The 17,050-nt window shown below is 34.2% G+C and overlaps 1 protein-coding gene across 10 annotated transcripts in view; it reads right to left on the bottom strand.

Moving 5' to 3' along the window:
• The window catches only part of EYA4 (EYA transcriptional coactivator and phosphatase 4), a 262,796-nt gene that overhangs the window by 122,965 nt on the left and 122,781 nt on the right, over positions 1–17,050 (bottom strand). For all 10 annotated transcript variants that reach the window (XM_011228766.3, XM_019802811.2, XM_019802814.2 and 7 more), the window contains one exon: positions 5,523–5,572. In XM_011228766.3, coding sequence (XP_011227068.2) covers positions 5,523–5,572 — 50 coding nt within the window. The remainder of the gene's footprint in view (positions 1–5,522; positions 5,573–17,050) is intronic.

The raw sequence follows: 17,050 nt of genomic DNA, 5'->3' as shown, positions 1-17,050 counted from the left end.
AATAAGAAACTGTTCTGTGAGTACCAGTGTGTAACGGCCTTTCACATGTATGATTTTACTCTCATTTACTCATTTAATTTTGGAAGATAATTAAATTTAGAGAGGAAATATGCAAAAAAATTAAGTATAGAGATAACACTAAGCTATGTTGGGTAAAAAAGATACATCACCAGGAGTCCCCAGTGAGCTCCAGGAAAAGGCTGATCAGAAACCTGTATGACAAGACACTTAAAAACAATAATCTAAGTTTTGAGACTGTTCTTTAAATCTTCAAGTAACACTAATTGATATCAGGGATTTAGCAGATACCTTAGAAAATCATCTGAGGAAATCAGCTCAATATGCTTCCCTGACCCAAAGGGTCAAGATATCCCAGATACTGAGGATACAATTAACAGCAACACAGAACACATTTTTCATTCGTGTTCAGAATCCCAGCTGCTTCCACACCTGTAAATCTGTCAACACACATCAGAGAAGGCAAAGTGGATTCAGGAAACTTCCAGTAAATGCTAGCCAAAATGATGAAGAGACTAGAGAGACATCCTCATGAGGCCAGGCTTTGAAATGAGATAGAATGTTTGCACAATTGGAAAGAAAAAGATTAAGGCATAGTCTGACTCAGGTTAACTAAATCATTTTATATATAGGTGGAGTTCCCAGATTGAGTTCTTTCTTTTCAAATCCCCAAACAGGAGAATTAAATCACACCCTTAGAATATTTATCCATCATCTATCATTTTCAAGGCAAGTTGAAAGAGGCAGTTTTAAACAACTAGAAGGAATTAATAATTACTTTGTATTGTGATTAGTAATTTTCTGGGTTCTATAGTCCAAAATACTAGTCTATAGTATTTGCTAGTATGTAACTAAGTCTAAGAAATGCCCACATAAACGTGGACTGGACAGCTAGACTGTGTTACTGAACCTGTGGTACTACATTCTGAAATTTGCAAGTTTGAGAACATGCAATTTGATAGTAATGAATTTTGATGCTTTAGAGACAGAATATTGGGCTAGATGGGCCTCTGATTTGACACAATGAAATGCAAATGTGTATTTTCACAAAGGGGCCCTCACTTTTCACTGCTATGAAAAAATACAGCATTTAAATATTTGATAGGATATTCTATACCAACAAACATTTTAGACTTCTGGAAGCATTACAATAATTATTTTATCAGCAAATAAACATGTACAGCTTAATGCCTTAAATATGACATTGTTAAATCATAATTGTTTACATAACATGAATTAGTTGCATCTTCAAAGATTTTATACATAGACACTGATTAGATCAAATTCCTGAGGCTCACTGAAATATTAGATATTACACTGAGATTCATTCGGTGCTTCTTTAAAAGCTGGAGTCATTTTGCCTTTCTCCTGGTAACTGTAAAGTCAGTATAGACTAGGGCAAGTCACAGCACTCAACCAAGCCTTTGCTGATTTCAGGAAACCCCATTTCTTAGCAAACCAAATTTCTCAACCTAGGAAGTGGGGAAGAGTACACCCCCACCATTACCTACTGAATCATTCTCTTTTACTTTCACATGGAAAACCTATCATTGTAGCTCATAGGTACCAGGAGTCCTTCCCATATCTGAATTCTCTTCCTTAGATTCCCCTACTGTAATCTGCTAGTGGTTGGTACTGTGGGCAGGCTGAGAGAAAAAGAACAGACATATTTCCTAGAAGTCACTTCACACAGCCAATTTCACCAAAATGTTTATTTCCAGCCATTCCTTAATTAACAGAAGTAGAAAACAAAATTGTTGGATTTGAGCTTCATTTCTTTTTTGTGCTCTTGATCTCTCCTTGGTGAAAATGCTGTACTAGTTAGTGACCCAAACAGGAAAAAAGCGAAGGGAAGCCAAATTCCATCAAAGGAAATCACCAAAGAAATCATTCAGGTTACCAGGAGGACTATTTTAACATACAGCCATATTTGTATACAGGATATTTGCCAAGAATGCAATTACAGAATGAAATAAATTATTTCCTCACGTCTTATCAGAAAGAACTGAAAGTAGAAAAGTTAAAAGTATGTGAGGCTTATAGAAATTTCTATTAGCTTCACTTGTCCAGAATCTATTCATTATAGTATAGTTAAACAAGATTCACGTATTTTCAGGGAAGGCTCAAAGGAGGCACAAATCTACACAAAGAAATTCACCATCAATATAGGGGGGAAAATCAACATAAAACTGATATTTCTGTTCATGTTTTAGGATAGTCTATCCAGTAATAGATAATTTTAGGGTAAGATAAACTATGTAAAAAATACAGATTTTAGTTTTCTCTCGTACCCATTTTATGGTTAACGTTAGTTTTAGGAACAAAGGTCAACAATACTATTACATCAGAAACACAGAGGAAAGCAATAAAAAAAAGAAAAGAAAAAAAAAAGGTCAGTTCTTCTAAGAAGCACATTATATCCCTTCCCATATGACATCAAGTTCAATACAGTTTTATGAGCCTGAGAAAATATAGTCCCTAATATCTGACGTTTAATATATACATATAATGTTATTTCTAATACATTTTTACCTTTCTTACATAGGTTTGTAAAGTCTCTTTTTCCCAATCTACCAGTCACATCTGTAGCCCAAACATTTCTTTCCAAAAGAGGAATTAAAGCCAAGCAAGACAAAGAATTTGCTGATACACATATGTCACCATAAGTATTTTCCTTACAAAGTCTCCACACCCAATTTAATTACTTCCCTACTGTAAAAACACTTTCCATCTACATTTATTCTAATCTTTTCAAATCCAAAACCAACACACTATAAAGCTAGCTAAATAAATGAATTATATTAGCTTTAGGTTCCAAGTGAGGCAGCACTTTATAAGGCAGCAGGTCTCCAGCTTGCATGCATTTTATGCTGATGCAGTATTTCATTTGGAGCTCAATTCTCTACTTTAGATTTGTTTAGAATAAAATTATCTAGCCCCAGGCTTTAAATCTAAATCTGAATCAGTCAATCTCTCTCTCCTTCTTTCTCTGTTTTGTGCTCTCTTTCTCTCTCTCTCTCTCTCTCTCTCTCTCTCACACACACACACACACACACAAACACACATGCACATGTGCAAAGGGAGGGAGGGAAGGAAGGAGAGGGAGAGAGAGAATGAGAATACAGGAAGGTTTGTGGTTCTAATGAGAACAAAAGAATGTATCCATGTACATATATTGCTAAAATGATGCTGCCTGGTGTCCATAATAAAGGCACTGTGCTGTGTGGTGTGTGTGTGTGTGTGTGTGTGGTGTGTGTGTATGTGTGTTTAATAGGTGATAAAAACTGAGCCTCAGAGCACATGCATATAATAAGTACTATTTTTGGCATTCTTGGATTCGTTGACTATTCAATAAGTTATTGTATCATTTTTGTGTAGAATGATATTTTGCCTATTTTTATTTTCTTGGCATTCCGTCACTGCATTAACTAAGTGCCAGTTTTAGCACTCTAATACCTACTATCTATGAGTAAACAGAGAAGTCAAGAATAGCCATGTCTTTATGTTACTGACACTTTTAGGGTGTGGAGACTGTCCCTTGCACCAGAAGGTAGGACAGGAGACCAGCCAAGATCAAAATGTGTAGGCAGTCTTGAACCAATAAATGATTCTCGCTCATGCTGAAGGTCTTTCCATCTTGTATTTTAGTAAGTAAGGACTCTTTTTTGTTTTTGAGATTACAAAGCTTCAGAGTCATTAGAGATAGATTTGCCTAATGTGACCTATTTATATCACAAATTAGGAAACTTTTAAAAGGAGCTAATCTGTGGCAACCGCCTCTTGGTTTCCAGGAAGTGAAGATATTTTTTCAATTAATATATATTATACATTATATATTAATATAATATATTCTATGTTATAAAATAAAATGTATTTTAAATAATCTTCTTAAAATAACCACAATTTACCTTAAAAACAAAATTATGCTTTTAAGGCCATATAAACTGGGTTTTGCTAAATAAAAGAAAATGATCTAATTCTGGTTCAAATACACTGAGTTCAAAATTCTCTGCTTTTCATCTAAGTTATTGATATCAATTGTGAACACAATTAGTTTGGTGGCTTTCTACTTGTTTAAAATTTATTTAAGCATAACACCATATGCAAAAATCCTGAGCGGACGTAAGGGAAAATTTTTTGATATGAAATGTTAAATAAGGATGATGATATTGCTCTGTGGTTTTTGTTTTGTTTTGTTTTAATAATCCTCAAGATCAGCTTTGCAAAAATTATCTAATTACTTAAATAACAAGTCAAAGGTAGGTTACTCAGAAAGATCAGCAAAATGATTAGGAAGGAAATGCCCACAAGGATTAGAGCTTAGACCTTTCTTTCTCTCCATGTGTCCTGGAATTACTCTGCTTTGTAGGAAAACCTTTAATGGTTCAAATGCTCTGATAAGCTACTTGTTTATATTTTGATATCTGACTATAAAGGACAAAGACAAAATGTCAAAGAACAAATGTGAAAAATCCTATACCATATTTGAATGCTCTTGGTCCAAAAGAAAAGGCCATTTACAATCATTTTAATATAAGATGTATCAGAATTAACTATAGGAATATCATACTGCATAAAATGAAGGAAGAGTTATTGAAGCTGTCATTATATATAATATAATATAATATAATATATGCTTGTTCTCAAAAAAAAAAAATTATGGTGGCTATAAACATTTTCCCTAGATGTGTATTGCTGTATTACACCGAGAAAATCACTTTTTACATCATACACTGGGGCAAGGAGGACAAAATAAACTACGAACCATCTCACCATTAAATACAAATTTCTTAATATAAGAAGTTATATCATTAATATCATACTCAGGTTATGCTTATTATTGTAATGGTATTTACAATACTTTTTAAAATGCAAGCCTGGATTTTGAAATGAAAATCTGTAGGACTGAAAATATCTATTGGGCATCTGGTCTAAGCACAAACAAAAAAACGGTGCTAAGTTCTTGGATGCAGTGGTCTGACCACATTATTGCCTCACTTCTACAGGCTCCAAACAACCAGAGAGAAGGCCAAGTCAATTTTGATTTTTCCAATTTGAGAGCATTCTCAAAATCTAGCAATGTTTTATCAAAAAAAGAAAAAAAAAAGGAAGAAAAGAAATACTGTAGTTTTATTGGTAAACACAGATTTGAAAGTTATTCGGTTTCTGGAAAAATTTCAGATGTGAATACATTATAAGAAAAGATTAGAAAGAACACTGTAGCTGAATTCACATAGTGAATGGGAAGGGAAGAGGTTTTTAAGTATTTCTAGAGGATGTTTCTACCATCATTCTTTAAAGCTGACTTCAATCGGATTTCTTTTTATTCATATTATCATTAATGGTACCCTAGCCAATATAAAATGTAGTTTTCATAAAGAAAAAGTTCTTAAAGAGCCTCAACGTTTCAAATCACAGTTGTATCTGGAGTATGACATCTTACTAGTTAGTTCTCCAAAATTGCCATTTTCCTTAGTGGAGTCCCGGCCTCTATTTTACAGTACCTGGAATTCTGAGCTTCTGAAACGTCTGATTCTGTGCACGTTTTCTTTACCTGTAAGAAAAGAGGACTAGTTATTCATGAAAATACAACTCCCTCACTCAGGTTCACACACTTGGTGAAGTGGATACAGCGCTGCTCACCGAGATCTCTACAAAACAATCCGCACGTTTTCCAGCGGCAGCATGCGGTGCTAAACAGCGTATTTCATTATTATCCCAGGATCAGCAGCCAACGCACTTCCCTAGACTCCATCAGTATGTAAAATGTTCAGCTGAAATGGCTTGGGACTAGCTTAACTGGGAACAAAGAAACCAAAGAACCAGGTTTCCCACTTGGGAACAAGAAGGCCATACTGTTCTCAATTCACGAAGAAATGTTTTTCCAATTGATACCACTTTCGCCCCCTACCACAGTGCACAATGACAAACACCAGGTTCTGGGGGCAAAGCATCGTGCTAGCAAAAACATTCACATATTAATTTTCTTTTTCCCAATCCAGTGGCTGTATGTTTTATCTATTTCTCAGCATATCAATTAAGTTTCAGCAGGGCTCACAGACTTCTCACACATATTTGCAGTATATTTTGCAGACTGTATTTCCACTTGGCAGTTTTTAGCTTTTTACAAAAGGATGAAAATTTAAAAAAAAATGAAGAATGAAAAGAATGAAAATTAACTTTTGCTTCTAGGACTTGCTAAACATTTCTGGACAACAGTGTGTGATACATTCTCTGAAAGAAAGTAAAGCACAAATCCACTGTCTTTCACAATTTAACTTCAAGCACAGATACTTTATCTGATCGCTATGGACTTAAGGGTATATTATATGCAAAGTACACTCAATTTAAAAAATTCCTTAGTTAATATGGAGCACCAACAATACACATTTACAAGTCCACTGTTAGACACTCTGGGTGTTAATATCGTGAGGGCCCATCTATGCAACCTACAGAATCCAGGTATTTTAAATTCTAATACGAAGCTTGGAAGTGAAAAGTAAGTACTGGATATACACCACAGGCACACACCATGGGTGTTAACTGTGATACAAATGGCATCATTTAAAAGTAAGTTTTGAGGGGCACCTGAGTGGCTCAGTCAGTTAAGGGTCTGACTTTGTCTCAGGTCATGATCTCGGGGTCCTAGGATCAGCCCTGCATCAGGCTCCCTGCTCAGTGGGGAGTCTGCTTGTCCTTCTCCATCCGCCCCCTCCCCCCACTCATTCTCGTGCTCTCTCTCTTTCTAAGAAATAAATAAAATCTTTAAAAAAAAAGAGTAAGTTTTGAATTTTAAAGATGCAGCTTTGTCTTTTCAGCTCATAAAGTAATTCTTTCCTCCTCTGACTCAGAATACTTAAAAAACAAACACACAAAAAACTCCTACACTTTCAAATATCTATGTCTTTTGCTTTCATTTCTAAGCCTAGACATTTTCATCATCTGGGAAATCAATTATTTTGCTTGATTAACCACATTCTCTTTTGTATCCTGCGTATACATTCATACAACATGAAAATAAAGCTGATGAGCAAAGAGATTAGCATCCCTATACAATCATGTGACACCTTCTGTGCTCTTAACATGGAACTCAGCACCATGAGATAGAAGAATGAAGAAATATTTTCAGGAGCAATTAAAAAGAAAAAAAGTTTTAAAAAGGGATACTTTTCTTAAAATATAAACAAAATTTACTACAAAACCCACAAAAATCTTAGGTCCACTAAAAATTGTCCAAAAAGGGGGAAAAAAAAAACTATAAGGGAAGGATACCAGAACAAAACCCTTGTTTCCCACTGGTTCCTTCCTATTGGTTCCTCACCAGAAATTATATGAACTGTCCAGTGAACATACAGAATCACCTCAAAGTGAATGTTACTTTCCTCAAGACTATGCTGACCAGACTTTGGGATGGCTGAAGGAGCTCCAGACCACATTAGCGAACTAGACATAGACTCCCAAAGTAAGAGTCAGAACCAGACAAGCTTCCTGTGGCTTAAAAAACAAACAAAGAATCTTTTTAATACTCCTGGTTTTATAAAGCATCGTTCTCCAAATAATTAACCAGACAGTTCCGATTACTTTAATTTATCCTCAAAGTAGTAATTATAATGGCAGAGAACACATACTGATTACTCACTGTCTAGTACCCACGGAGTCTCAGATTCATAGGCAATGCTAAATAAGTATGTGATGAAAGACTTAAGTTGATACAGATATTCTTTATCTATACATATTGCTAGAGCTATAAATTCTACAAAGTAAATCCTTTTTAGGAGTTTCAGCCATTTGTTCATGGTCTAATGAGGGGAAAATAATATTTAGAATACCATGACTGCTATATGAAAGGTCTCTGCAGTGCTATGGATGCTCAGAGGACAAGAGACCCCAGCCAAAGGAAGATGACTTCTCAAGTGAGCCTTAAAAGACAAAGTCTTCAAAGACTAAATCTGGAGAAAGGTATTTCAATATCATGGGATTTGCCAGAGGAATCCTATTATGAAGAAGACCTTACATATGACAGAGAATTCAGAATTTAATCTTTGGTCACTCAAGACCATTGAAGAGCTTTAAAAGACAGCTTTGGTAGAGGTGATGGAGAAGATAGTGGAGAAGGGGGACAAAGTGAAGGCTGTAGAGACTAATGCAACAGGAGAGAGTTTAAGGTCCACCAAAGCAGAGATGGCACTGATCTTGCATATCACTACATCCCTAGCCTTGAGTAGATTCTGCTCCCTGTTATGGTCTGAATGTCTGTGTCCCCCCAGAATGCATTTCTTCAAATTCCAAGCCCTGGAGATTATGAAGTGGGGCCTTTGGGAGGTGCTTAGGTCATCAGGGTGGCACCTTTAGGAACGGGATTGATGCTCTCATGACATACGGACACAGAAAGGCGGCACTGGCTATGAGCAGGGAAGCAGGCTGTCACCGCATGACCATGCTAGTGCTTTGATCTTGGCCTTCCAGCATCCAGAACCACCAGAAATAAATTTCTGCTGTTTATAAGCTACCCAGTCTGTGGTGTTTTGTTACGGCAGCTCAAATGGACTTAGGCATTCCCAAATACTAGTTTACTAAGTGAATCACATTCAATCCATTGGTGAGAGACGGTGACAACCTAAATTAAGACAAGAGCCATGAGGGCAGAGGTGAGAGGATGTTTTTGACAGATATTCCTGAGACAGAATTGACAGAACATTATTACTGACTGAAGCAAAGTACCAAGATGAACACGATCTGATCTAGTAATCTGTCCTTGAAAAGAAATTTTGGTAATACCAAAGACCAAAAAAGATGTTAACTTGTACCTTCTTTAAAATACTTCAAAAAACCCCTATCTTATTTCTGAACTGATGGAGAAAAGTTAAGTGAATCATTAAGAAACTTATGTTTATTGTGCCTTGATCATGGAACTAGAAGGCAAATGGATAGCTGTACCTAAATTTGAACACCCCCTCCCATCTGAGAGATCAACAACTCTTAATTAAATGATGGCTGCTTAAGTATGCACGCTATTGGAAAAAGAATATCCTTACAAAATATATTGAACCTTCTGTTTTCAGTGATTACCAATTTAGTTTTGAATTTGTTTTTGAAAAAAGTTGAAACAAGCAGGCCAAGAAATGAGGCAGAATTTCATGCCCATAATTCAAATCCAAATCCTAGTTTTCATAAGGACACATAAGGAGGTGAGTAAAAAATATGCCAAGAGGAAAAAGATGAACAGTGTTATATGCATTTAATAGGCTGCACTAATGTGAATTTTTTCCCTACTTAACATTATAAAAGTACAGGCAAAATCAAAGCAAAATGACAAAGAATTACAGGTTTATTTTAAGAAAATAACTATTTAGAATGTAATGAACATAAAAACATCAAAACCCTGAATTTTTGGAATGAATGAATGAAAGCTAAAAATTCTAAGTATTTATTATATGCCAGGCTCAATGCTTAGGTAGAAACTACTTTTTTCCCAATTCGTAGATGAGAATACTGAGAACCAGGAAGATTAATCTGCAAACAAGTTGTGTAGGAAACTTCAATTCCAGGTTTATAGAGGCATTTTAACCAGTACATTAAGAACCTAAAATTCATAAACATACAACCTAACATGTTTAAAATGAAGATCAAAATGTCTTGCTATTTACAAGTTGAATTTTTACTACATCATAATAATGATAATTGCTGTCATTTATTAAGCAATTACTTTTTTCCACTTACTGCGCTGGACTATGTATATATGTAATCTCATTTAATTTATGAAGACAGGTGTGATGGATGAAATCCTCCTTCTACAAATGAGAAAACTAGGGCCCAAAGAGGTTAAGCAACTTGTCCAATGTCCCACAGCTAGAACTAACAGGGATGGAATTAGAACTGAATACTGTGCATCAAGCCTTTCTTTCTCTTCTATGCTAGATTCGCCGGTTGCTTTTAGTAGGTTTTTTAAGAGTTGAAACTAACATCCCATGGAAGAATTTTTAAAGAACCTACTAGTTATTTCTTATCATACATCAACTTAAGGGAATCTTTTAAATTGGGCTACTGAAGTAACCTGTCTTTACCAAGCACTGGTAACATTTAAAGTCCATATAAGCAAAGCGAAATGCAGGTTTAAAGGAATTTTCCAAATACCTCCAGCACCTAGTGCCGCTACCAACACCCCAACAACTGCAAAAAAAAGGTCTAACATGAAAAACGACTTCTGTGCTTTTGCTGGTGTTTTACAACTGAAATATCAGGAGCGGCTCATTCAAAAGAGGTTTACTGAATGCACTGGGGTGTACTCGGTACCATTCTGGGCATGGGATGAACCAGACCTGAGGACTCCAACCGAGTAGCCCCTAGCCACCTCTGGCTATTTAGAACTTGCAGTGCAGCTGGTCTACACTGAGATATGCTGTAAATGTGAAAGCCACACAGGATTTCAAAGAGTTAGCATGAAAAAAAAAATGTAAAATATCTCAGTATTTTTTATATTGAGAAATGAAATATTTTAGATATATTGGGTTAATAAAATAATTTCCCCTGTTTCCTTTTATTTTTCTAAGGCAGCTACTAAAAAACTGAAAATACACATGTGGCTTACACACTATTTCTGTGGAACAAAACTGACTCAGACCCACAAAAACCTGCCTGCATGGATCACACATTCTAGAGGGGACGACATGCAGTAAGTCTGTAAATAGGCAAACAAAGAACATGTCAGTGGTAAGTTCCAAGAGAAAGCAGAGTAAAGGGGTTGAGAACACTGCTCAAGAATATTACAATAGTTAGCCAATTATAAAAGTAGTTCTAATTTCATAATACTACTCATCCTTCCAGTTTTTCAGGCTGTATGTACGTAAGTAATGTAAGTTGTACTTTTTAAATGAATTGTAAAGAATGTTGGATTTGGTATTGAGAGTAATCAACAGTTTCAATGTCTGGAAAATATGTGCAGAAGATATCATCTCTAGAGTTTTTTCATTATGACTACTATATTCAAGTATAAAAATCACCTTAAAATTTTTCCTATTTTCTAATCACTCACATGCTTTAAGAAGCTTACAGTCCTCTCAGGAAAAACAGAATTAACTCATTTAGAAAAATTGCAGAGAAGAACAAGTTTCTTTTATCCCATCCACCATCTTCTAAAAAAGCTGGAGCCAATTATCCCAATTATTTTCTACTTAATCTTACTGTTTATAAATCCTGAAACATTAGAGATAATAAAAAATAAAGGATAGAATAATAGATGATGACATTTTAAAAAGACCGGTTTTGTAACTGTATTTTGTTTTGAAATGAACTTTAATGATTAAGTCTTAGGATATATTATACAGTGATAATAAAGGATCAATTCTGCAATTATAAATCCAAGATGAAAACTTCAAAGATGAAAGTTTACTGATGTAAGGAATAGCTCATTACACGTATTTTTATGGATGGTGTGTAAGACAATCCTTATTTCTTCACTAAACTGTGTAGAAAATATAAATTCGATTTGAATGCAGTATGTTTAAGGAAAAAAAAGGATAAAAAGTCATATAAAAATAAAATGTGTTCTCCAAATGCAAATTATATTATAGATTATTGCATGGAAAATTCTTTGTAAACACAAAAAGTGACACAGAATTATTGTCAGCAACAAAAATTTAGGTTGCCAACTTTGGTTGTATTTCAAATGTGAATGAAATGCAAATCTGACTGAATAAATGATATTTATACAAATACTGAAACATGTCAGTACCTAGCATCTTATATTAACATCCATGTTATAAAATGTATTTTATGACCTTGGAGTAAGTAAAGTTGTAAATAATTGCCCAATAAAGCAGAATAGGTATCTAACTTCAGTTACCTTTAGGTTCTGACTTAGTGAAAATAAGAGACTGCCTGAAATATCAATTGTTGTGACATTTCTCATATTTTCTAATAGTTAGAAAGTTGGTCATATCTGAATTCCAAATTATATAATGGAAAGAAAAAGTCTTTTCTTGTAATTATTCCTCTGATTCTAGGAATATAACTTATGCTCTCATTAAATACATTTTAATTAGATGACCCTTTTAAAAACATTTAATTTTCTACAATTAGTTGAACCAGCTGATACTTTCATGGGCTTCCTCAGGTCATCTTGTTCTCAAGTTAGTAGCATTAAATAAATACAAATTAAAATATGTCTTTTTTTATTTTACTTCAGAATGCACATAGTAACATAACTAACAAAATATAAAAGTAGGTATGTGAACTAATTTTTAAAAACTGAGCCAAAATAATAATAGCTGGAATATTCAACAAAATGCATAATTTTTACTATGGAGGCTTTTGCTAAAAATTATTCTAATATTTGTTTACTTGGAATAGTCAAATAGAATATATGTTCAATTTTGTAAATATGATATTTACAAGTTAATACCACTCTAGAACTTAGTACTGGATGAATACTTTCATGAGATAATCTATGACTATTTGCGCAACCAAGTAATTATGATTTATGTTGAGAAGATCAGCACAGAGTTGCTAGTCTGCTAGTAGTCCCAAACAAATACAAACTTGGACACTATCTAAACTGACTTCAACTAAAATGTCTCCACATTCCTCCACAAGACCTATTTTACATTTTTCTCTATGTTACAGTTAATTTCTTGACTTCTAAAAACGTAAGGCATAAAAAACATCTTTGGAACGCAAAAGTTGTCAAGCAGTTTTTAAAAATATATCACTGTTTTAATATGCCCCCACAAACTGAGAGGCTTCTAAAATTAAAATAAAATAAAATAAAATAAAAAACATAAAATAAAATGCCATTTTGCCAGAAGATGGTCAAAAAATGACGTCTTAGGGACAGACTTTATAAAAATCTCATTATTAAATAATCTAAATCTACTTTTATAAAGTGTCATTCTTTCTTAGAAACAAAAATCTTCCAGCTCTAAAATGCATACATTTCTGAAATCCTCATGGAGTTCGGAACATGTCTTTACTCTTCCCTTTACTTAGTATGTCCCTTTTCAACCTCTTTAACGTTGCTTCCCCCAGCTTCTCCCCTGCAACACCAAGTATCATTTTCCCAAAGCCCAAGCTATGTATTTATTATAAAAGTGAGGGAACTCTACAACAGAGCTAGAAAATTTACATCCACTTCAGCTCAAAGAAAAATTGCCATATCCTTTAACTGCTGTACATAGATCAAACAAAGATACAATTGAATACTCCATTTTTAACTGCAACAGTAAATAAAATAAGCATATAAACAGTAAGGTTAGTGCGTTAATAAGTACAAATCCACAACCAAAAACCTGAAGTAGTAATTATTTTACTCCTCTAGTATTGGACTGTCATGGGCAAGATCTTGATTTCTGGCCTTGAAAGCAGGGGGCCTTCTAGGACCCCGGTTTGGGGGAGGGAGGTTATACAAAATCACCCACTGGGGAGGAATTGTATTTTAAAAGTAAAAAATCCTATAGGCTATAACTCTTCGTCAACTACAACTGTCACAACAGCGTTCACGTTATTTGAGAGTTCATTGCAAGGTTGGATATATTTAAAACACAACTTAGTAGCAATGACTCAGGGAAGAAAGCATAATTATATATGTACAGCATATAAGTATTAAATCAAATGTCAAACCTCATAAGTTTTTAGGATTTGGAAGCACATTTTCTCCTTAATTACGCCAGAGTCCTTTGTCACCTGCCATAAACTGCACTTACACGATATGAAATAGCCAGGAAAATTTCAAACTCCTTCTAAAGGTATGTTTTTTCATTATTACCCAACAGGGACTATATCAAAGGTAACATAGTACTTAAAATGCCACAAAAGGGACCATAAGATGCCTTCACATATCACATTACAGCACATATGAAAGGGTTTTTTTCCCCCCTCCAAGTTTGGAAACGAGACTAGACTGTTCAAACATGATCTCTCTCTAAATAAGATAGATAAGTCTTAAAAGGATTTTTTTTGGTCTCACAAACATGTACTCTAAACACCTAAGAGATATTTACCCATAGATGTTGGTCTTGTTTATACGTTATGTGTACATGTTCCTTTGCAGTCCTGGGTGTCACAAAGCAGACAGCATTAAAACAACAGAGGAGCAAAGTGGGATGGATATTCAATTCTAAACCAAGAACTAGTACATAATGAGCATAATGTTAATCTGGTAGAAAGAAGCCACTGCAATTAAGTTCAAATTGCTGTCTCTACTGCACATTTTCTCCATGTACCAGAAAAGAATAATTCCACAGATCCTAAATATAAAGATCTTTTAGCTTAGATTTCCCTCCATTCAAATGAAGATTTATGAATTCACACAAATAATGCTTTAAAAATAATCTTAGGAATTGACCCTATCCCCCTAGATAGAGAAGTCTTGCTAACGTTTTTGGCAATGTCTTCTGTATCTTTCTGGGGTTCCCCCCACACACTTTTTTTTTTTTTTAAGATATTGGAATGTTTTGGCCACAAGGTTAAGAAAAACTTCCCCATTTATCATGACCTGCCAAGCACAACAGGCCCCCAGACAACGCAGCCTTCTACCACTTAACAAATTCAGCTCATCTTAGCCATGAAACTTCAAAAGAATTTGGCCACAGGCATAGATTAGCTATCATTTGTTTTACAGCATAAATATCAATCATTCTGTAACATACTCTAGCATACCGAACATCATTTGTCTATTAGGTATAACTGATAACTGCTATAATCTGGTTTATTAATAGATAATTATAGAATTTATATGTAATAATTTTAGTAAAAGCTTCTGTTAAAATCTCTCTTAGTTTGGACCATATATATAAACTCTACAAGATATATTCAGTTAATATACAAAACCTCTCCTCATGTATCCAAAGGTATCATAGTAACTTAGAGAAAATTGAGCAACTCTTTGACTTTAAAAACAAACTGATGGATAGAATGCAAACAATAAAATGTTATAGGCAATTTTAAACTGAACAGTATATATCTGTAGATTAATCTGAAGATTAATTTACATATGATGTAAATACCTCTGGCACTTTCATATTGACTTTAAAAAAGTACACAAAGAGCTATATTTCCAATTTTTATAAATTTTAAATTCTTGATCTCCTCTTAAAATGACAACCTTTATAAAGAAAAAATCCTGGGGTGTTGGCATCAAATTCTTTATTTTGTAACTAAACTATACACAATAAGAAAAAAATATATTTGTAGCATTATTTATTTTAATCATATATTTTAAATAATTTTTAGCAACATTTTTTAGCTTTAAAACCTAAAGTAGTTTTATATTAAACCTATTTTGCAAACCACTGTTATAAAAAGTTTATAAATCACCCTTCCTTAAGTTTTAATCCTAAAATGAAATTCCTCATTAGCAGAGTTAATAAAACACAGATTGTGACATAATTTACACACTAAAAAACACAAATTATATGACTGCTGTCTGAGTAGATTTTCTATCAAATTAAATTAACATTTTGAATTACTTGCAAGCTAAGGGCATATGACAAAACAGCTTCACGTGAAACAGTTCACACATACAAATATGTGATAAGAAGAAATATTCCTATTAACTGTTTAAGTTCAAGTAAAAACTAAGCAATTTACTATAAGCCTTTTTTAAACGCAGAAGTTGATTCCTTACATAGAAGTAAGATTTAGTCGGGTAACTTCACAGTTTTTGTGGCCCTAATTATGGATCTATCATAAGGAATAGAGTACCCTCTGCTGTCTCAAAGTAAAATGGATCCACACAGTGGTTAAACACAAGGGTTAAAGAGTAAAGGAATTATAGATTAGGTCTACCTGTAGTGAAGGTCTCATTCTAGGTAAACCTAATAAAAAATTGAAATATACTTACGATTTTTTCCTCTTTGACCTCAATTAAAATGGCCTTGTGAGAGCAGGTTCTAAGGACAATTTATCCTGGTTTCCTCAATACACACTTATGAAGTCATCTGGCTTTTGTATTTCTTCAACAGCTGCATTACCTTCAAAATTGGCTTGCACCATTTCCCCAAAGCAAAATGTAAGACTGCCCCCAGACACACAAAGCCACCTTCCTTCTGAGGGTGACTGCGAGCTCAAAAAGTCACAACATACAATTTTGAAAATTCTAACAACAGCAATTTTTAAGAACTTAGAGGAAGAAAGAGAAAAATCAAAGTAGAGATTTTTAAAATTGACTTTTCTCTCTTTTCCTTTTCCTCCCTCCCCACTCCTTCTCTCTCTCTCCTTTTCTCTCTCTCTCTCTCTCCTCCTCTTCCCTTCCTCCCTCCCTCTCCCTAAGTTAAAACACAAAGCATTACAGGTTATCAGTATTTGCTTCTGTTGCCATTTTTGATAAGTAATATTTTCGTAGTTTAGAAAACTTTTGGTGAAAAAACAAACACTCAGAAGGCAAAATAAGGTAGTGCAACATCATTGTTCAATTAGACAGGATTTCAGAAAATCATAACTGCAATCAAGGAAAGGAGCAGGAAACCGGATAGTGCTGACTGATGCTCAGTAGACCCTGGAAACCAACTGGAAAACTTATTGGCTGTGATAATTCATCCTCTCTCTCTTTAAACAGGTTCCCTAAACAATCTAGCTCTGGCAGTAAATCAGTGGTCACAGACACTTAGAATTAGAGGATATTTTCTCCTCCTGAATTGTGTTTTTTCTCACAAGAATAATAAAACAGTACTACGAGAGCAAAGCTTTCCTCAGCTGTCCTGAATGAAAGAAATCTTTTAGATACTGAAATTATTCTGACAATTTACCACATCTTAGCCTCTCGATGCAGCAAAACAGCAATTCCCACTCTTTGTTCATGAGATTCAAAGATACAAAAATATATTTACATAATCTAAACCAAAGCATATCCAAGGCTTCCACATCAAGGTTCTAAATCAAAGTACCACTCACCTGCACATCCAACTGAAGGTAAAACCAACTAGAAAGTTAAGATTTTTTTTTAAAGAAGTTAAACTTGATTTTACTATTAGCATTTTAAGGGGAAAAAATCCCATAAAAATAGGGAAACATTTGTGCTCTTAAAAAAATATAAAACACT

This window comes from Ailuropoda melanoleuca, chromosome 10 (genome assembly GCF_002007445.2).
Source record: "Ailuropoda melanoleuca isolate Jingjing chromosome 10, ASM200744v2, whole genome shotgun sequence".
In the NCBI taxonomy this organism is placed as follows: domain Eukaryota; kingdom Metazoa; phylum Chordata; class Mammalia; order Carnivora; family Ursidae; genus Ailuropoda; species Ailuropoda melanoleuca.
This window is presented reverse-complemented; position numbering and strand designations above follow the sequence as displayed.